Genomic DNA, 22,500 nt, shown 5'->3' with positions numbered 1-22,500 from the left:
AAACGATGGGAGGGAGAGAGAGAGAGATGGAGAGAGAGATGGAGAGATAGGAGAGAGATAGATACGGGGCAAAATACATGATGGTGGGTGAGAGATGAGAAAGAGGCAGACTAACTCCTCACACAGGAACTATGGGAGACAGAGTTACCTAAATAGCACAGGGACTATAAACAGCCTGCACTGGTGAGGGAGAAAAAAACTAACACACACACACACACACGCAAAGGGCCCTCCTGCCTATCTCCGGTGACTCAGGTCCGGCGGACATCTTGGCTGTGGGCAGGGTGAGGGTCAGTCATGCAGGAGGAAGTTAGGGCTTCCTGTATAGTCCGCCCTCAGTAGCAACACCAACCCATGTTGGAGTGACACACACAAACACATGTACACATGTACACACACACACACACACAAATATGCACACATGTACAGTCAACGTATGCACAGGTATGTGAACATAATGAATGCAACTGTGCACATTTACACACACACACACACACACACACACACACACAAACACACTCCTGATTCGAAGTCTCTGGTCTGTACAACAGTCTGTAATTTTAGCAGGCTGATTTTCTGAGGAATGTAAATCACAAGCTGGAGAGTTGCTACTTCTGGACACTGTGTCCTACCTACGGTTTGACTTTGCTTGTTTGTGTGAGTGTTTGTGTGTGCGAGTGTGTGGATATTAGTGTGTGTGTGTGTGTGTGTGTGTGTGTGTGTGTGTGTGTGTGTGTGAGGTGTGAGAGAGCAATAGGTAGAGAAAAAGAAAGCGAGAGAGAGCGAGAGAGAGAGAAGGTGAGAGAGAGAGAGGGTGAGAGAGAGACAGAGCGAGAGAGAGTGAGAGAAAAAGGGCGAGAGGGAGAGAGCAAGAGAGAGGGCAAGAGAGAGACAGAGCGAGAGAGAGTGAGAGAGAAAGGGCGAGAGAGAGAGCGAGTAAGAGAGCGCGAGAGAGAGAGAGCGAGAGTGAGCGAGAGAGAGAGAGGGTGAGTGAGCGCATTCCTGGGACAAGCAAGCCCATAGCGTTCAGCCTCTAAGCTCACAAAGTTATATAAGAGTGTCATAACATTTAGCAAACGTGCCATGCCATGCCAGCTGATGAACACTGATTAATACCATGCCTTCCTCACCAGCGTCAGAAATCAACATGTTAAAGCACTGCACGAGAAACCCTCAGCGTCAGGCTCTGGAAAACTGGTGATTAAAACTTCACTAGCCTGCCACGTGGATGTTACATTTCAGATTTGTATTAATTTTTGAGCAACCCTTCTCCCTTTTCTCTGACAAATATATCCTAAAAAAAAAAAAGAGAGATGCAGCCAGGGTCCATTTTTCAGAGAATGCATGCAAAACAACAATCCATTGGGCAAGCCCTAGATTCCCAGGCAACACGAAGCTTGATTTTTAGAAGGGGGCCATAATGGCGGGGAGGGAGGCCATCTTCGGTTGCGAGCCCAGAGGCAGCGCGGCGTTTACGACCCCATCTCCCTGGAACCTCATCAAGACTCATGGCGGTGGAGAGGTGGTTGGTTTCTGGTGGGACTCTGCTGAGGTTCCCAGCCAATCGGGGGAAAACCTCGATAAGGCTCCCGGGGATATGGGGTCGCAAACGCAGCGCCGCTCCTTCCCTCTGCTGTCTCCATACTTAGGATCGCCGGGGGAAACGGCCTGTTTTAATAAGAGCCTCGCTCAGCCTCTCACGGTTTTCATCAAGCACAAGACTTGAGGAAAAACACTGAAGTAGCTCTGAATATCAACTATCAAAAAATACTAAAAAAAAAAATATATATATATATAGTATATATATATACACTCACTGGCCACTTTATTAGGTACAGCTTGCTAGTACCGGGTTGGACCCCCTTTTGCCTTCAGAACTGCCTTAATCCTTCGTGGCATAGATTCAACAAGGTACTGGAAACATTCCTCAGAGAGTTTGGTCCATACTGACATGATAGCATCACGCAGTTGCTGCAGATTTGTCGGCTGCACATCCATGATGCGAATCTCCCGGTCCACCACATCCCAAAGGTGCTCTATTGGATTGAGATCTGGTGACTGTGGAGGCCATTTGAGTACAGTGAACTCATTGTCATGTTCAAGAAACCAGTCTGAGATGATTCGAGCTTTATGACATGGCGCGTTATCCTGCTGGAAGTAGCCATCAGAAGATGGGAACACTGTGGTCATAAAGGGATGGACATGGTCAGCAACAATACTCAGGTAGGCTGTGGCGTTGACACGATGCTCAATTGGTACTAAGGGGCCCAAAGTGTGCCAAGAAAATATCCCCCACACCATTACACCACCACCACCAGCCTGAACCGTTGATACAAGGCAGGATGGATCCATGCTTTCATGTTGTTGACGCCAAATTCTGACCCTACCATCCGAATGTCGCAGCAGAAATCGAGACTCATCAGACCAGGCAACGTTTTTCTAATCTTCTATTGTCCAATTTTGGTGAGCCTGTGTGAATTCTAGCCTCGGTTTACTGTTCTTAGCTGACAGGAGTGGCACCCGGTGTGGTCTTCTGCTGCTGTAGCCCATCTGCCTCAAGGTTCGACGTGTTGTGCGTTCAGAGATGCTCTTCTGCATACCTCGGTTGTAATGAGTGGTTGTTTGAGTTACTGTTGCCTTTCTATCAGCTCGAATCAGTCTGGCCATTCTCCTCTGACCCCTGGCATCAACAAGGCATTTTTGCCAACAGAACTGCCGCTCACTGGATATTTTCTCTTTTTCAGATCATTCTCTGTAAACCCTAGAGATGGTTGTGCGTGAAAATCCCAGTAGATCAGCAGTTTCTGAAATGCTCAGACCAGCCCATCTGGCACCAACAACTATGCCACGTTCAAAGTCACTTAAATCACCTTTCTTCCCCATTCTGATGCTCGGTTTGAACTGCAGCAGATCGTCTTGACCATGTCTACATGCCTAAATGCATTGAGTTGCTGCCATGTGATTGGCTGATTAGAAATTTGCGTTATCGAGCAGTTGGACAGGTGTGCCTAATAAAGTGGCCGGTGAGTGTATATATATATTCTGCACAAGAACAAAAAAAAAAAAATCACCCGCTCTGCATCATCCTAAGATCTTGAAAATATGGAGGTCACAGACGGGGAAAAGAAAGAGAAAAAAAACAATAATTTTTAAAGCAAGGACATGCACAACCTGCTCTTTTTAAAAAGTGCCATACTCTTTAGACGTTGTCTGATGTTGCACTGTGAGTATTTGTGTAACAGCAGCTTGTCGATTTTGCCAATAACCCGAGTTTTCAATTTGGATATGAAACTCTTTTTCATTAGTCATTCTGCCGTTTTAAAGGGACGTTGCGTAACTCTACCTTGGTACTGGCCGTCGTTCAGCGATGCGAGTCACAATTCGAAACAGACTCATACATGGCTCGGCCATGACTCAAGGAAACAAGACAAGCAAGTTCAAATAGAAAGGCAGCAGATGCCCGGCACATCTGACGAAATCCTCCACTTTCAAAAGGCCTTCAGCAGGACCTGGACCCTCGTTTAGGAAATGATCTTACGCACAAATCTGTTCGCACATACTCGTGGTATTATTTTTTTTATCCCTCAACTTTGCCTTACAGACGGCACCAAAACCCGACGGTTATTTGTACCTCCTTCCCCCTGACATCCTGCCGTCTACCTCTTACATCCAGCATCCACCCAGGCTGGCGAAGACGTCAACGTTAGCCGACAGGTGTCTAAATTCAGGGGGCGCCTGCGTTGCACGTCTTCTCTATGAGACAAATTGGAGGGCTAAAATATTCCATGGGTGTGTAATTACAAATTTGTGTGCAAGAGCATTTCGTAAATGAGGCACATTGTCTTTGGGTGGAGGGTGAGGCATCAAATGACAACCACCACCCAAACCCGTCTGACATCTGCGCGTTTGAATGCAGAAATGTTGGGGTTGCCGAGTTCGAGTTTGAATCCCTATCACTCAGCAACCCCTCCTGATATTTGCTGGTCATATTATGCTTCAAGAAAACCAAAGTATTAGCAAAATCCCCTTTAAATATTTGATGTACTCGCGGGGCTGCTCGATTAGCGCTCCAAGACAAGCCCCGCGTTTCAGCTAGCGTGGGACAGCTGGGCCCTGACTTGCCCGGGCCGTTCTCCAGGTGGTCAATAATAGCTCGGTGAATTACACCATTGTCTCTTTATTTATTTATCCAAAGTTATTTTATTTACTCTCTGTTTATCCACTTTATTCCCACTGAGCTCAAGGACCTGGGATGCAGCGGAGACCTTGCCAAGATGGTAGCAGCGCCCAAGTGTAGTAACAGATGCAGGTTATCGTAAATCGACGCTGCTGATCTTTTTCTGTGCTCATAAAGAGTGTTAAAATACACCAGGAGAAATGAAAACAGAAATATTAGGTTAATTACTATAATCAATCAGTATTTTTGTTTTTCTTATTTTTCCCCCCTTTTCTCCCCAGTTGTACCTGGCCAATTACCCCACTCTCCCGAGCCACTACCACATGCCTCCTCCGATACATGTGGAGTCGCCAGCCGCTTCTTTTCACCTGACAGTGAGGAGTTTCTCCAGGGGGGGACGTAGCGCGTGGGAGGATCACGCTATTCCCCCCAGCTCCCCCTCCCCCCAAACAGGCGCCCGATCGACCAAAGGAGGCGCTAGTACAGCGACCAGGACACATACCCACATCCGGCTTCCCACCCGCAGACACGGCCAATTGTGTCTGTAGGGACGCCCGACCAAGCCGGAGGCAACATGAGGACTCGAACCGGCGACCCCCGTCTTGGTAGGCAATGGAATAGAACGCTACACTATCCGGACACCCACATCAATCAGTATTTTTGAAATACAAGACTTCATTTGATGATTTTTGCCAACTGTGGACCTAAGTAGCCAACAATGCCTCACAGAAGCATCAGTACTTGTTTTAATGCTATCAGCCATTCCGCTAAAGAAGGTGTCAGTGATTTCAATAGATGGATGTCCCATTAGATGGATGTCCCATTAGATGGATGTCCCATTTCGGAGCAAAGCTTCTCAGTTCACTGCAGGGCTAAAAAAAAAATCTTATTAAAAAGGAGTCAGGATTCAATTATCTGTGAGTATTTCTGAAGAATGCACTCGTGTCCTAATCACTGCATACATGGCCTTTAAGCATACAAGTCCTGATCTGTTTAGTGTTTAGCATTTAGCTTGGGTGCCAGCCCACACCTCCACCCGCCCAGGCCCCGCTCCAGCTCTCCCCCACCCTGGGGAGGGGTGCCGAGGACCGACCTACTTCTTCTCCTGAGTCTGCTCCAGAGGAGAGCAACGTAACGTCTGGCAGGGCGCTTGGCTCAGCCACGCTTTGTTCTCAACATCTCGATGTGCACACACATACACACACACACACACACACACGCATGCACACGCGTGTACACACACACACAGACGCTGATAACCACACAGATCCATGCACATTTACACACAGAAATTCAAACAAACACACACACACACACACACACACACAACCAACTCTAAACTTGTGGCTTGCTCTGACATTCAAGTAGTTTACTTTGGAGGAAATCAGGGTCACCTTGGCACTGCCGAGACTACACAGAGAAGTGGAACACAAAGATATAGACATCGATACAGCACATGCAAACCCAGACATAACAACTTAGCAAACACAAACACACACGCAACAGCTAGCTCCTTCCCATTGTTATCACACAAGGCTCTTCCAGGGCCTGTGGAGATCACTGTCTGAGACCGCCAACCGTGCACCCGAGCTCTGCATAGGCCAACATATTCCACTCATCACCGAAAAAACGTGCCTACATTAATACATTCACATGCACAAATCTGCATGCACGTTGCAATCGCACACACAGGCCAGACGCTGATGACTCATTGTGTCCATTGCCTAATCAACTCTACATGGTGAGAGAGGGGCAGAGGGAGAGAAAGAGGGACGGAGAGAGAGAGACAGAGAGAGAGAGAGAGAGAAGCAAAGAAGCGCAACAGCTGTTGGTGTATAAACAAACTCAGAATCTAATAATCATTTCCTGCTCCCTCTCTCTCCCTCTCCCGCCTCCCATCCTTTTTCTCTCCTTCCTTCCCACCTCTCTCTCTCTCGCTCTCACCCCTCAAAAATTTCACAATTCAACAGCTTCTAATGTCTTTACTTGTTACTGTGTTTTCTGTCTGCACCTAACCTGCAACATTTATCCCAGTCAGAGCCCCCCCCACCCGACACCACCTTCCCCCCCCACCCCCCCGTTCTCCTCTTCCTCCCTGGCCCACTCTATCTCTCCACATGTGAATGTGGGGCATTCCTGGAGTGTGACTCACAGTCTGAACAGCACCGAGCTTGTGTCCACCACAAAAGAGCAGAGAAAGTGTGTAAATGTTGGAGTGCATACATATGTCTGTGTGTGTGTGTGGGGGGGGGGGGGGGTTACAGAGACATAGAAGAGAAGAGAAGAGAAGAGAAGAGAAGAGAAGAGAAGAGAAGAGAATGTCAGTGGAAAGAAAAAAGGCAAAACTGGAAGTCCTAGATTAGCAGGGACTTTCCCCCGCTCTAAATTCCAGTGTGTGTGTGTGTGTGTGTGTGTGTGTGTGTGTGTGTGTGTGTGTGTGTGTGTGTGTGTGTGTGTGTGTGTGCGCGCGCGCTCTGTCCCAAGGTTCTAGCTGATCGGACGACAGACAGGGCTGTTGGGAAGAGGGCAACACGTAGATAAACTGAGATAAAGAAGAGAGCGGTAGCGATAACTAGGCCAAAGTAACTTTACCCCCCCTTTCGACCTGCTAGGTGTCTTGCACACAGACACAAGGCACCTCTAGATCAGCCCCTCCACTCATCCCCTGACCTCCCTATAGGTCCCTTGATCGACATGCACTTCCGCCAGTCCAGTCACTAAGAAGCAAAATGTGGGCTTCCCCTACCCATTTTAAACACAAACAACGTAAACGTGTGTACACACAACATGTACAGCTCCCATGCAAGACACATGCACCCGAAGGTGACCCCACTAATGGACAGCACAGGCACAGGCACACGCAACACAGTCAATATATCTGTAAAGAACCGACAGACCCCAAAATACAGAGACAGAGAGAGAGAGAGAGAGAGAGAGAGAGAGAGAGAGAGAGAGAGAGAGAGAGAGAGAGAGAGAGAGAGAGAGAGAGAGAGAGAGAGAAATGCAGGAGGGAGGGAGGGAGCAGAGAAATAGAGAGAGGGAGAAAAGAAGGGGGAGTGCTCCAGCTGTACCCTGAGCTTCCAAGGAGCCAAGAATTCCATCCCTGGAAAAGCTCTCGCTCGCCCTCTCTCTCTCTCTCTCTCTCTCATTGGAAAATTTGTGAATTTCTATACACAGCTGCTGCTCAAGCAAACACACACTTTCCCACTAACATACATACAAAGACAGACACAGTATGCTCTAGAGTTTTGCCCACTCCTAACTCTCGGCCGCACCCCTCTGTTGCCATTAGTGGGACAGTCCGAACCATGAATCAAACCTTCCCTGGAGCTGGCAGTCCAGACCAAGTCAGCAGCACAGGGGTGGCTGGGGTCATCTCTAAGAGGAAGTGGCCTCGCCCGGAATGCATGGCAGCAGACACGACCAGACTTGTAGCGTCTGATTCTTTCCCTCTCCCTCCTTCTCTCTCTCTTTTCTCTGACTCTTGTTTTTCCCCCCCTCTATTTACCTTCCATTATTCTATGAATTTATTTACGCTCCATTCCTCCCAACCTTCCTCTCTAACTTCTGCCTCTTCATGCCCTACTGTGTAAGGGCACTGAGTTCATGTCTGAGCACTGGGCAGGGCATACATGACCGACCAACCAACCAACCAGCCAGCCAACCACACACACACACACACGCACACGCAAACGCAAACGCACACACACACAGGATACCTACTGTTAGCTAGCAAGTGCCAAATGAACCAACACAAGCCTCTCTCCCCCCTTTGTTTCTCACAATGCCTCGGCAACACATTTCGGTGGAAAACGCTGGAAAATAAATTCTGGCGAAGTAGGTAAGTACACCTATGCCACACATTGACGTGTACATACACATGCAGAAGTACACGTACACAAAAGACACACACACACACACACACACACACACACACACACTGCCCAGAGGGACCACATTCCATTACACACCACCTGGAGTGGTAGCCCGTTCCCATGGTGACCATTTTCCCAAACCCGACAGGACGTAACCAGAGACCTAACACACACACACACACACACACACACACACACACACACACACACCTGGAGACAGAGTCAGTTTTACGGCGAGCCCTTGGGCATAAAAAGCTTGTTGAAATTTCCTCCGCAGGAAGAAAATATCTCCCTCCTTCTCCCGAGCCCTGACCTTTACTCCTGCTCACTCCTCCTGTGGCGAGCCCACACGGTTACCATACCCACACTACACACAGAATCTACAGTTCACAAAGCCGTGCAAGGCCTAACTTATGAATGCAGACTCTGTGGCCTTCAGCGGGTCCGACTGGACACCGCCATCAAGGAGAGGCGACCCCCCGGTCCCGTTTGGTACCGGGAAAGAGAGCTGGCTCTTCGGAACGCTCCACCGCCTCAAGTCCTAGCAGGGTTTAAAGTGACATGTCCTTTAGGTGAAGCCTTTCGCTTTATCTTTTCCTTCTTTTTTTGGCCACGGCATCCTTATGAGACATGCACTCACCACATACATTTCTGCTGACTCCACCGCTTAAAAACTCCCCTTCAAAGCACGATCCCATTTAAGGACGAAAACGTCGGCTTGCTTTGGCCTCTCAGCGTTAACGAACACGCTTTCTATGAGTGTGGTTTGTCAAGGGGGAAGAGGGAAAGCAGGCGCTACTGAGTCAACAGAGCACGGGAATGGAGCTGCTGCACACAATGCAGCACCCGCCCTTTAGTCAGAAGGGGTGCCCTTATCATTCGTGATTTCTCTTCTCTCCATCAAGTGTTTCAATAAAGACTCGTTAAAGCAATGCTCGGCCAATCACATCCGCTCTTGCCGGCCGGTCAACATTTACCTAATGGACTTCTGATGCCGGTTGGCCCCACTGGCTTGCGTCTACTTGTATATGTGAGCAGAGGAGCAGACACTGTAAATTAAAGAAGTGACGGAGAGGACGAGACCACCATCCCCGATAGATCAGCAAGTAAACGCTTCTCTTCGGTGCTGTGGCTCTGTGCTGGGCGGTATTTTAATTAACTGTACCCGACTCCATATCAGAAGTTGGATGATAATAATAACACAAATAATAGTAATAATCATCAACCTTCTTCATCATCATCATCATGTTTGTGTTAATCTCGCAATAAAAACATGATGAAGGGGTGTCCAGGTAGCGTAGCGGTCTATTCCGTTGCCTACCAACACGGGGATCGCCGGATCGAGTACCCGTGTTGCCTCCTGCTTGGTCGGGCGTCCCTACAGACACAATTGGCCGCATCTGCGGGTGGGAAGCCGGATGTGGGTATGTGTCCTGTTCGCTGCACTAACGCCTCCTCTGGTCTAGTCAGTCAGGGCGCCTGTTCGGAGGGGGGAGGGAAACTGGGGGGGGGGGGGGGGGAATAGCGTGATCCTCCCACGCGCTATGTCTCCCTGGTGAAACTCCTCACTGTCAGGTGAAAAGAAGCAGCTGGAGTCCACATGTATCAGAGGAGGCATGTGGTAGTCTGCAGCCCTCCCCGGATCGGCAGAGGAGGTGGAGCAGTGACTGGGGCTTCTTGGAAGAGTGGGGTGATTGGCCAAGTACAATTGGGGAGAAAAGGGGGGGGAAGAAATTTAAATTAAAAAATAAATAAATTATATACATATATATATATATACACACACACACACACACACACACACACATCCCCATCCATCCATTATCCAAACTGCTTATCCTGCTCTCAGGGTCGCAGGGATGCTGGAGCCTAGCCCAGCAGTCATATATATATATATATATATATATATATAAAACGATAGATGTAGGAAAAATGTTTAATACATAGCAGAACAAGCTTGTTTCGTGCATCACGCACTCATCAGCTGCCAATGTGGTTAAACAACAAAGAAAAAACACACAGCTAATAAATACTACGTTGCCCCACGTCATACCTCTGGTTACGGCGCAGAGCAACCAATGGGAGGATAGAAAACATTTGAAAAATAACATCAGAAATATTACAACCAATGGGGTAAGGGGTAGGGGCTTGTTTTGAAAAAGCAAGGACTTAAAGGGCCAGGGCACTGTTAAATAAGCATACATTTAAAATATAACAAGATAACATCCAATGGGGTAATTGATGTATATCATATGGTGGAATGGTGCTGGAGCACAGCTGGAAGAGCAGACAGTTAAAATATAAAAACATAACATCTAATAATAAATATCACATGTGTATCATCTAATGGAAGGGGGAATAATACACACACACACACACACACACACACACACACACACACACATATATATATATATATATATATATATATATATATATATATATATATGACCCTTACTAACCGTTAGTGAAATCAAACTCGGGGAAATCCCACCCGACTGTTCAGTTACATCCGGCTGTACGTCAGACTGAAGTTCGCAGTGCTCAAAACCCCCTTTCATGGGTGCTTTAGGCTGGCTGGGATAACACAGGTTTCAGTGCAGTGCAGTCGCTCAGTTGGAAGAGCCGCTTTTGGGTAAACAACAAACCCCAATAATCCCTATTACATGTTGGTGCGGTCTCAGATTGAGCAAACAGCGAGCAAGCTGCATCGTAACAATACACCCATCACACATCATTTGAAAGGTCCTTTTATAGCTTGCCAACACCTGCTCCTGTGATTACCACTGTGAGGACCAGCCTGACAGATTAATGGTGGAGTTATAAAGGGTTGCTGACTGGTCACGGGGCGCAAATAAGGCAGCGGGGTTTTTTTTTTTTTTTTTTTAATCACAAATGCTCAGAAATGGAAACAGTGAAATGTTATTTATGAAGCGTCCGGTCAAAATGCCAGGTAGCGCTTGACAGCTCGTGACAAAACACTTAAAATGCATTACTGGCTTTGAAAGGACATCACTCTTTTCAATTCAATAAACGTGTCTGAGGGGGACCAGCAAGTGGCACGGGTGCCCAAACACACAGCATCGAAGTCAATATGCAGCACTTCATAACAGTCCAGAGAATATTATACAGCGGATGGGATTTATTGTGCCTGGTGTTGAAAGCAAGACTCGTTACAATACAGTCAACATTGCCTATTCATTTGCCAAGTAACGCCCACAAAATACATCACACACACGAGAGAAGAGACGCAGACTTAAAGGCACACAAAGCCATGCGCAAGAGCAAAACTTCTCATGTTGGGGACGGAGCAAACAAAGGAGTAAATCTACAAGCTCGTTTTCAAGAGACGTGGCTCGCTTAACACGAATGGCAAGGCAACACCCGTTGACTAGCTTGACACTCGACGCAAACCGCAAATCACCTCGGCTGACAGGTCCGGCGAAGGAGCCAAGCATCGGCAGAGACTCGGGCCCGCGGCTACGTTCGGTCCCTCGCCCCGTCCCGATGGGGGGTGGGGGTGGAGGGGAGGCTTTGCTTCTCAAGGCAGAGTCTGAAAACGTTCCTCAAGTCGACACCTCCCAGTTGGAAAAGACAGAAGAGGGCCGTCAAGACATGAAACACCAAATCAAGGACTTCTGCGAAAGAGAGAAGTGCGCCGCCTCATCGACCCCAAATTGTTTGGAGCCATCTGGCTTGATGTAAACACAAGCTGCGGACTTTACACCGTATTTCTTCAGTCCAGGTTATTTCCATTTACATCAGGGGGTCCCGAGACAGAGAGAAGTGGGCACTCTAGCGAATGAGACATAAAGCCTTGGTCTGTCGAGAAGCCAACAATAGGAGGTCTTAATGCTCACCAAGTTCCCTTAACAAGACAATAAGAAGATGACAAGACAGGCAGATGCAGACCTCCACACTGTGACAGACGCACAGTGGGCAAAGAGGTTAAAAAAGAGAAAGAACACGGGATTAAATGGGTATAGTCCTATGACAGCCAATTTATGTTTTCCTTAAAATCTTCTTCCATTTTTCGTCTTCTCATTTTTACCTTTATAATGCATATTTTTCCATTTTTTTGCCCTTTTTTTACTCTAAGGAAGTCTGTGTAACCAACTACAATACTAAAAACGAGAAGAAAAAGGCCGCATTTCTTAGTGTTCTGATGCTGTTGACTCCGGGGACGCGAGGCGCTTTGACTTTTTTTTTCTCCGTCCCATCCAACGAACCAGCGTAAGTTTACTGACACGTGCATGCCGTGATGTGCGCGCGCACACACACACACACACACACACACACACACACACACACACAAGATACAGAAGCCCAACCGGGATTAAGAATCATCTAGATTCCTAGTATGTTCACCGATCCTGTACTTAACCGCCACCAAATCTGCAAATTCCACCCGCTTCCGTGTTTATAATGGAAATCTGAAACATCTTATATCTGAGGCAGATCAGAGAAAAGGAAAGGTTGAGAGAGAGATGGGGGAAGCGAGTGAGCGGGCAAGAGAGAGAGAGAAAGAGAAAGTAAGAGAGAGAGAGAGAGCGAGAGAGAGAGCGAGAGAGAGAGAGAGATGGCACCCATCTGCAGGTAAAACATTAAACATGCATCAACATGATACACACTGGCCACATGAAACACACACACACACACACACACACACACACACACACACACACACACACACACACACACACACACACACACACACACACACACACACACACACACACACACACACACACACACACACACACACACACACACACACAGCTGGTGATGAGATCTGCACACTGAAGCTAGACTGGTAGTTTCCATTACAACCTTTAAGCTACCACACACAATCCTTACCTCTATAAAATACAAGACAATATTTCCCAGCATGCCACTGCAGAGGTACAAATGTCCCAGGTAACGCTGAGCATCTGTGCTCTTGTTTGACGTGTTTTACCACACATGTTACACAAATGCACAGCGAGATGGGGGCGAGCTGTGACTGAGAACACGCAAGCAGAACTTCGACTCAACCCCCGCCGCCGCTCGAATCCCGTCTGAATGATGAAATTTTAAGATCATGTGTTTGCAATTCGACATCAAATGCTTTTCTTCTAGTCTGTCATCATGACAGCTTAATACGTAAGAGGCAAAATAGCTAACTCGAACATATTTTGTAGGGAGTTTTTGATGCTAACATATAAAAAGATTGACTGCTGGCAGCGGTGGCCAGCTATAACCATCCAGGAGAAGCCCATTTTCTCAGCGTGTATATCCAGAGTTGCCAAATTTAGTCAGGCCTTTGGAGTAAGATTTAAAATTTTTCCATGTATGAGCATATGCCTGCACACATTCATATCAGATGTTGGGCCGCTTCATTAGCCTCACCTCAACACGAAGTTAAACCATTGCTCAGAGTTATTAGTGTTTAAACTAATAGCATACTGCATCAATAACTGATGGAGGCTAAAATGGTAAAAGCTTCAGGTCATCTTTGCAAAGGTGCTAGCAATGTACGCCTTGGCCTATAAAGATTAAGCTTCTCGTCGAAGGGGTTCTGATCTAGGATCAATCTCACAATCTACCTCATAAAGATTGACGATAGGATATGAAAGGGGAAACGTTTTCCTAAGCACTGTTTGGACGGGATTGGGTTTTCCAGGGCAGGTCAGTTGGGTTTTTTTTTTTAGTGTATCACAGATGTTTCCAGCGATTTACTGAATTTTCACAAGGTGAAAGAGTGCAAAAATATTAAAGCTGCTCTGAGAGTCTGCTGAGTAGCATGGCTATTTTGGTTAAAGGCTTTTGCCCGGCTTCACGGTCGTGGGTAGACTAAACACCGGTTTATAATCGGGCCATGTATGATCGTCCAATCAGCATCGCCGCAATGTCACCGACATCGCATCACCGCTTCACTTTGATTTCGGTCACAGTTAGTAAAAAGAGGAAACACACGAGTGATAATAGGGTCCATCGCCAAGGTTAAGGTTATGATGACTCAGTTGCATCCTATTATGCATTGCATAATAATCAATTGCGTAACGGAGAGGACAGCCATACGCGCTTCGAGTGACCACTGATGATGATGATGATGATGATTATGCAGTAGAAAAATAATAGTTGCTTAGAAACATGTTCTCAGCACGTAGGATGGTTAAGAGGTTTGCAGCGTTGACCACTTACTGGCTTGAGATCTGCTGGCGTTGCATGAGACAGGATCTGCAAGGGCGTGTCTCACACCAAAAGGGTTAGAGTTGGAAAATCTGAATATCTGGCATGAAAACATACATCTGATATAAAACACCACGTCAACTATATGTTTGAATTTTGTTGGTGATATACCCACGACTGAAGAGTCAACACTTAAAACATATTTTTTTTTGGTAATTTAATAATTTGGCATACTTTAATGCTCCTTCTGTGCTGAATGACAAGACACAAGATCTGTGAAACACACAAGTTTGCACACGCACGTCAGACGAACACACATCTTGCCCCGTTTACTCAATGAGGAGGAATTGCGAATGTGACACAACAATACAACAGCGTCATCGATTAATCTCCCTCAGCGCCACAGAGCACAAAAACACGACCAGGAAGAGAGGCATGCCCGCCACAGTGAGGGCCCATGATGTCACATCCTCAGTCGCGGGGCATGGCTTCCTGTTCTTCACCCGCTGGCCCGATCTTCCCCCATAAAACACCAACAAAGAGCAGACAACACAGTAAACTGACACAGCCTTGTAAAACACACACACACACACACACACACACACACACACACACACACACACACACACACACACATTCCAGAGCAGGGTGCTCTCACACACCCTCTAGAGTTTTGTCCTTTGATGTTAGTGTGGGAAAGCTCGGGGGAATGGCTGAAGTGGGGGAGGTGGAGAGCAAGATACGGACGGAGAGAAAGAGGGGGGCACGGCGAAAGGAGGGAGAAAGATCGGAGATGAGGGTAGAAGGGTGGCTTGGGCGGGGGAGGGAGGGACAGAGAGGTGAGGGGGTGGGTGGAGAGGGAGGAGAGCACACAGGCTAACAACAGGGTGAGAGGTAAAGTGATGGAAAAAGAGGGAGGGAATGGGAAAGAGAAGGAGGGCGAGTAGAGAGAAGAGATGGGTCAGTTGAATCAGACCCCCGGAGCACGGAGAGGTCACACACACACACACACACACACACACACACACACACACACACACACACACACACACACACACACCACTAATTAGCAGAGTGACTGATCAAGGGCCTTTGGACACATTGATCCTCTACTGTCAAAGAAACAAGGAGAAAATCTTTGAGTCCATGTTCCATAATGAGGGGAGAGAGACAGAAAGAGAGAGAGAGACATTGACTGTGATTAGGACAAAGCAACTATGCAGCAGTACCAACAAGAGGTCAGGCCAGTCACACAGGTAATGTGATCATTGACAGAACTGACAGAATTAGCACAAACCTATCAGTGAATAAGATCCTTGTATCTCCCCTTCAGAAATATCCACTTAACGAGTCATTTTAGGGATGTTAAAGTATTCCTCCAAATTCTCAAAAGAAAAAAATGTGCCTATGTGGAACGATACACCGATCAGCCACAACATTAAAACCGGGGACAGGTAAGTGATTAACATTGATTATCTCGTTGCAACAGCACCTGTCAATGGGTGGGATATATATTAGGCAGCAAGTGAACAGTCAGTTCTTGAATTTGATGAGTTGGAAGCAGGGAAAACCGGCCAGTGTAAGGATCTGAGCCACTTTGAGAAAGGCGACGGCTAGACGACCGGGAGAGAGCATCTCCAAAACGGCAGGTCTTGTGGGGTGTTCCTGGTATACAGTGGTCAGTACCTACAAAAAGTGGTCCAACGAAGCACAACTGGTGACCCGTTGACAGGGTCATGGGCACCCAAGGCTCATAGATGCACGTGGGAAGCAAAGGCTAGTCCGCCTGATCTGATCCCATAGAAGAGCTACTGTAGCTCAAATTGCTCGAAAAGTTAATGCTGGCTATGATAGACTGGTGTCAGAACACACAGTGCATCACAGCTTGCTGCATATGGGGCTGTGCAGCTGCAGACCAGTAAGAGTGTCCATGATGACCCCTGTCCCCTGCCAAAAGCACCTACGATGGGCACACGAGTGTCAGAACTGGACCATGGAGCAACGGATGACGTTGGCCTGGTCTGATGAATCACCTTTTCTTTCAATCATGTGGGCGGCCGGGTGTGTGTGTGACGTTTACCTGGGGAAGAGATGGCCCCAGGATGCACTATGGGAAGAAGGCAAGCCGGTGGAGGCAGTGTGGTGCTCTGGGCAATGTTCTGCTGGGAAACCTTGGGTCCTGGCATTCATGTGGATGTTACTTTGACACGTACCACCTACCTAAACGTTGTCGCAGACCAAGTACACTCCTTCATGGCAAGGGTATTCCCTGATAGAAGTGACCTCGTTCAGCAGGATAATTTTGCCACACTGCACACATTGTTCAGGGATGGTTTGAGGAACATGACAAAGAGTTCAAGGTGTTGCCTGGGCCTCCAGATTCCCCAGATCTCAATCCGATCGAGCATCCGTGGGATGTGCTGGAAAAACAAATCCGATCCATGGAGGCCCCACCTCGCAACTTACAGGACTTAGAGGATCTTAAAGGTGCCAGATACCAGAGGACACCTTCAGAAGTCTTGTGGAGTCCATGCTTAGACGGGCCATAGCTGTTTTGGCGGCACGAGGGGGACGTACACAATATTAGGCGGGTGGTTTTAATGTATTGGCTACTCGGTGTATTTTCACTCAGCTCTGATGTAAAAAATTCTTGCATCCAGAAGTTTCTGCCCGCACGCATCTTAACACTCACCTTACTCCAACCATTTCCACAGAGTTCTCACAACGAGCGAATCTGTAACGAAGATGTGGCGTTATCTCGCCTCGAAGGCGGCTTCTTTAGCTCATTTTAAGGACGGAACAGATTTTGAGGAAGAAGATTTTAATGCCCGACACCAACTTAAATAACCTTTTTACAAGGCGTATATTTAGCAATGGTCACACGGGTCAAACATGCTGCCAGATCATGTGTTTTGTTTTGTTTTTTCATTTTTGAGGGACCCTGAGGTCGTGGAATTTGTTGTTGTGTGTAGCGTCTGTAAACCATGTAAACTTTAAACCCAAATAAAATACAGCACTAAAATAACAGAAGCTCACAGCCATCCTTTTTTTCTTTTCTTTTCTTTTTTTTTTTTACATTCTGTTCTCACAGTTCATAGGAGAGTAAGACAGTCCACTTACCTTCAAGAACTTCACTCTTTATTCGGTATATTTGGACAACGGTGAAGCGCAGAGGGAGGTGGAGGAAAATAAAGAAGGTACGGCAGAGACAACAGGGCAATAGTTGTGTTCGGGGCGAGCGAGGGGAACATGCGTATTTCAGTGGGGTGACTAAAATCAACCACCGGCCTATCTCCAGTCAAGCTAGGTAAGCTTTCTGTAGGGGGGGGGGGGTAGATAAGAAAATGAGACTAAGGGAAGGCAGAGAGGAGGAACGGGAAACGGGGAATTTGAGAAGAAGTTGGGCGCCGGAGAGAGAGAGAGAGAGAGAGAGAGTGAAGGAGAGGGAAGGTTGAAGGTCCTTATGAAAGAATCTCTCTTTTTGGCTACCATGCCGGTGTTTTTAGGCCAGTTCTGCCTTGGCAGAGGGACTCCGTATGTGTGTGTGTGTGTGTGTGTGTGTGTGTAATCATACGCGTGTGCATGACTGCATGCACGCACCGCGGCACAGCCGTTAAACAGAGGTTACTTTATATAAAGGCTGTATCCTGGTTGTGCCCTGAGGTCTCTGTAATCTCTAACACACACAAACACGTACTCAAAATTGTGCAGAAGTACACATAAGAACAAACACTCACTCGCAAAAAAAAAGAAGTAGGCAACGCACATGTGCAAGCTTACACTCAGAAGCGTAAAAAGCACACAAGAGCGCGCACACACACAGACACACACACACACGCAGACTTCTGAGGTCTCAGTAATCACACCAAGTCTCTGTCTAAAGAGCAACTTAGTTCGCCTTCAAAAAACACTGCCACACTCCACCTCTCATTAAACCCAGTGACCTCCTCCCAAGAGAGAGCGAGCCGGAGAGAGCGAGTGAGAGTGTCTGTGTGTGTGGCCCTCCACATTAATAATATATGCATTCAAACACAGTCCCAAACCTCTGACCACCCACCCAATTAACTGTCAAACGTACTGAAATCCAGCTACACTAGTAATCACCCACAGACACGCACAGGGCCTTAGAGACTAAATATTTGTATGGCACACACACACACACACACACACACACACACACACACACACACACACACCAGTACTAAACCAGTCTCCCAACACTGTAAATATGTCAAAATCCATCATTCTGCCAATCATACTGTCTAGTAATATTCGATCCATCCATCAACCCAACCATTCATCCATGCATAACATTATTCTGCAATCCTTCAAGTGTGTCATTTGTTAATCCAAGACTAAATCTATCGTATCTATCAATCCATCCATCCATCCTTCCATCCATCCATCTGGCACTGTCTACCTCTAAGCTTAGTCTGCAGAGATCCTTCTGATTCAGGAGCTAAATTGAATTACACAGCGGGTGGAGAAGGGGAGGTGAGATATAATTAGCTACAATAGCAGAGAGAATGGAGTGGGGTGGAGGTGTGGGGCGGGTCAGAGTCTGGGCCGAGGCAGAACCCTCTGAAAGAAAATCTTAATCACAGAGGGGAAAAGAGAGAGAGAGAGCTAGAAAGAGAGAGTGAGCTAGAGAAAGAGAGAGAGAGAGAAAGAAAGGGTTGAAAAGCACTGACAGAGAGCGAGAGGCCATGAGATCAACACCAAGCCCACAACAGAGACTGTGAGGGAAACAAAGGCCCCTTTTCAGAGTAGCACAGTTTACAGCTTGCTGCGGTGATGTCATCAAAGTGGGACACACAAGATTCAGGGGGAAATCCCCCCCCAGTTACTCCCACTTCGTTCCTTCTCAGCGTCGGCATTTCCAGCCTTTTCATGTGCAGATATCAGAGATAGATTAGGAGAACGGCTGCTGCTACTCTTATAAAAAGAAAGAAGAAAAAAAAACATCCCTAAGAGTATCAAGCTTTCAAACTATCTTTGTTTTAAGGAGCGAAGAGGAAACAAAACAAAACTGAGCAGCGAGCAAAGCATCCCGGCCCCTGACACAGGAGTAAATCTCCCAGTATGGAAATTCTGCCTCCTTTCCCCGCGCCCCCCTGCTGTGTCAGCCGTCTGCCCGCCAACAGAGACCGCACAGCACTGACAATGTATGAGAGCGAACTCCTTGGGAAAAGCACTGGATCTGGTAAAACGCGGACGCATAAGTGAATTCGGGAGAGGGACGAGACTTTAACCTTTAACCACGCATACAATCCCCGCCTTCAACGCCGCTGGCTGAAATCCTTTTGAGTGTTCAAGAGGTAAACGCTTGCGAAATCAAAAAGGAAAATAAACTTAAACACCCCTAAAGGTAGAATGAGTAGGGTTTTCCTAAAAATCCGTACATAGACTCATCCAAAAGTAACCCCTCTCAATCATCACTTGTGACCCACTAGACGTGTGTGGCGGTGTCTGTATTTTCTTATTTATATATTTATTTATATATTTTACAGGATGTTTCTAGGCGTTAACCTTTGGGCAGCGGGACTCTATAAAAAGGTAGCGACGGGCATCCGGGTAGCATAGCAGTCAATTCCGTCGCCTACCAACACGGGGATCACGGGTTCGAATCCCCATTGTTACCTCCGGCTTGGACGAGCATCCCTACAGATACAATTGGCCGTGTCTGTGGGTGGGAAGCTGGATGTTGGTATGTGTCCTGGTCACTGCACTAGCGCCTCCTCTGGTCGGTCAGGGCGCCTGTTCGGGGGGAGGGGGAACTGGGGGTAATAGCATGACCCTCCCGTGTACTAAGTCCCCCTGGCAAAACTCCTCACTGTCAGGTGAAAAGAAGCGGCTGGCGACTCCAGATGTATCGGAGGAGGCATGTGGTAGTCTGCAGCCCTCCCCGGATTGGCAGAGGGGGTGCAGCAGCAACCGGGCGGGATGGCTTGGAGAGTGGGGTAGTTGGCCAGATACAATTGGGGAGAAAAATTGGGGGGGGGGGGGGGGGGGTTCCAAAAAAAGAAAAAAAAATCAGCCCAAGTGCCAGATCAAGATCAAAAGCTTGCATCCAGGAGGAAGCTACGACAATGGCGGACACGGCGCTGAACAGACGCAAATATAGCGAGGGGAATCGACAAGCGGACAAAGCTCATTCCAAAACGAGAGTCAATCTGGGGGTTGGCTTTCACCCGCTGGCGAGCCCTGAAGGAGAGGATGGGGATGAAGAGCGACGCGGAGTCGGCCTGTACACTGGGATGTGTTCTGGCAACTGGGGTCAGGGGGCGTGTCCTTCTGGTGTTATGAGCCGGGGGGGGGGGACTTTAAATGTTGCGCTTACAAACCGTAACCAACAAATCCTACTCGTTCTACCTTTAAAATTAACATTAGGTCACGTACATTTCTTTTTATAATTCATACAATCGATTTTAAATAGACGGCCTGCGGGTGATGGCAGTTACCCAACCCAGGAGGGATCATATGAATGTGCTATAAATATAAATTCCTTCAAAGCCGCCGCAAACTACATTTCAAGTGCTAGTTGAGGGCAGCGATTTCCAGTCTGCTCGTGTCAGCGATGACAAGACAGTAAATCCGGCAACGGTGGATTCAGTCCCGCAGTGGCTGTCACTAATGACGAGGAAATTAAATCACGCCGCTAAGCTTAGCCGCGGCTAAGTATGACGTTGTAATAATTGTGGGACTGACCCTGGATGCACTGCAATGAGCCGTCCTCCGCCCGGATGGTAAACGTCTCCCCCGGGTTCACCTGCACCAGGATCACCTGCACACAAGACACAAACATATTTTAGACAGTCAGCAGACACGGATCATATAATAGAAGAAGAGAAGGCTTTATACATACAATGAAATGTGTTCTCTGCATTTAAACCATCCTATGGTATAGGAGCAGTGGGCAGCTGCAGCACCCGGGGACCAAGTCCAGTACTTCTTTCCATTGCCTTGCTCAGGGGCACAGACAGGAGTATTAACACTAACATGCATGTCTTTTTGATGGTGGGAGGAAACCGGAGCACCCGGAAGAAACCCACGCAGATACGGGGAGAACATGCAAACTCCACACAGAAAGGACCTGGGACGGCCTGGGGTTCGAACCCAGGACCTTCTTGCTGCGAGGCAACAGTGCTAACCACTGGGCCACCATGCCACCCCTACTACTATAAGAAAAATATCATTAAGAGTCTGACCTCTCTTTCCCCAGAATGACTACCTCCCTGGGTGAGATGATGAATACAACGTGGTTGCTGAATCCTACATTTTGGCAGTACATCAAAAATCTCCCAACAGCTTGTTATGCGCTGCAATTACCCATACATATAAGCACTAAATTTCCCTCCACCCCCCTTTTCTCCCCAGTTGTAGCCGGCCAATTACTCCACTCTTTCGAGCCGTCCTGGTCACTGCTCCACCCCCTCTGCCGATCCGGGGAGGGCTGCAGACTACCACATGACTCCTCTGATACATGTGGCGTCGCCAGCCGCTTCTTTTCACCTGACAGTGAGGAGTTTCGCCAGGGGGACGTAGCGTGTGGGAGGATCACGCTATTCCCCTCAGTTCCCCCTTCCCCCGAACAGGCGCCCCGACCGACCAGAGGAGGCACTAGTGCAGCGACCAGGACACATACCCACATCCGGCTTCCCACCCACAGACACGGTCAATTGTGTCTGTAGGGACACCTGACCAAGCCGGAGGTAACTATTATTATTATTATTATTAATGTTAATTAACAGTTATTTGTTTTTGTTATTATTTTCATCATAATTCCTCAACCAAGGATAAGGAGCTCAAAAGACTGTGTGTGTGTGTGTGGGGGGGGGGGGTCACCGTCACTGTACTGTGTTTATTCCTAAAATGCCAATAAAATAGATCTACAAAAAAAAAAAAGAAGAAGAAGAAGAAGAAAAGAAATGAAATATCTGTCAGTCATAATGCATACACCGCCAAAAGGACAATACAGAGCAGGACAGGCAGCTGAGTGGGCAGCCCACCTGAGGTGACATAACAGGCTGAACAACACAACCGAGAGTGGGGTTCACCGAGTTCAGAGCTGAATTATGGGTTAGAGTCGCTAATGGTTACATGGGACCATTCTCTCTGCGATGTGTGGAAAGTATCCATGATGCTGCAACACACCTGATGCTCCAATGCAAAACCAAGGCACACATCTCACACATAAATGTGTGTACATACATATATATATATAGTGTGTGTGTGTGTGTGTGCAAAAACATACACTGCATGCCCGCTTACATAGCG

At 47.6% G+C, this 22,500-nt stretch overlaps 1 protein-coding gene across 1 annotated transcript in view; it reads right to left on the bottom strand.

Annotated features, from left to right (window-relative positions):
• The window catches only part of fndc3ba (fibronectin type III domain containing 3Ba), a 140,200-nt gene that overhangs the window by 78,261 nt on the left and 39,439 nt on the right, over positions 1 to 22,500 (bottom strand). Inside the window, exon 3 of the mRNA XM_056295944.1 lies at positions 20,932 to 21,007. Within this exon, the coding sequence (XP_056151919.1) occupies positions 20,932 to 21,007 (76 nt within the window). The remainder of the gene's footprint in view (positions 1 to 20,931; positions 21,008 to 22,500) is intronic.

This window comes from Lampris incognitus, chromosome 16 (assembly GCF_029633865.1).
Source record: "Lampris incognitus isolate fLamInc1 chromosome 16, fLamInc1.hap2, whole genome shotgun sequence".
NCBI lineage: Eukaryota > Metazoa > Chordata > Actinopteri > Lampriformes > Lampridae > Lampris > Lampris incognitus.
This window is presented reverse-complemented; position numbering and strand designations above follow the sequence as displayed.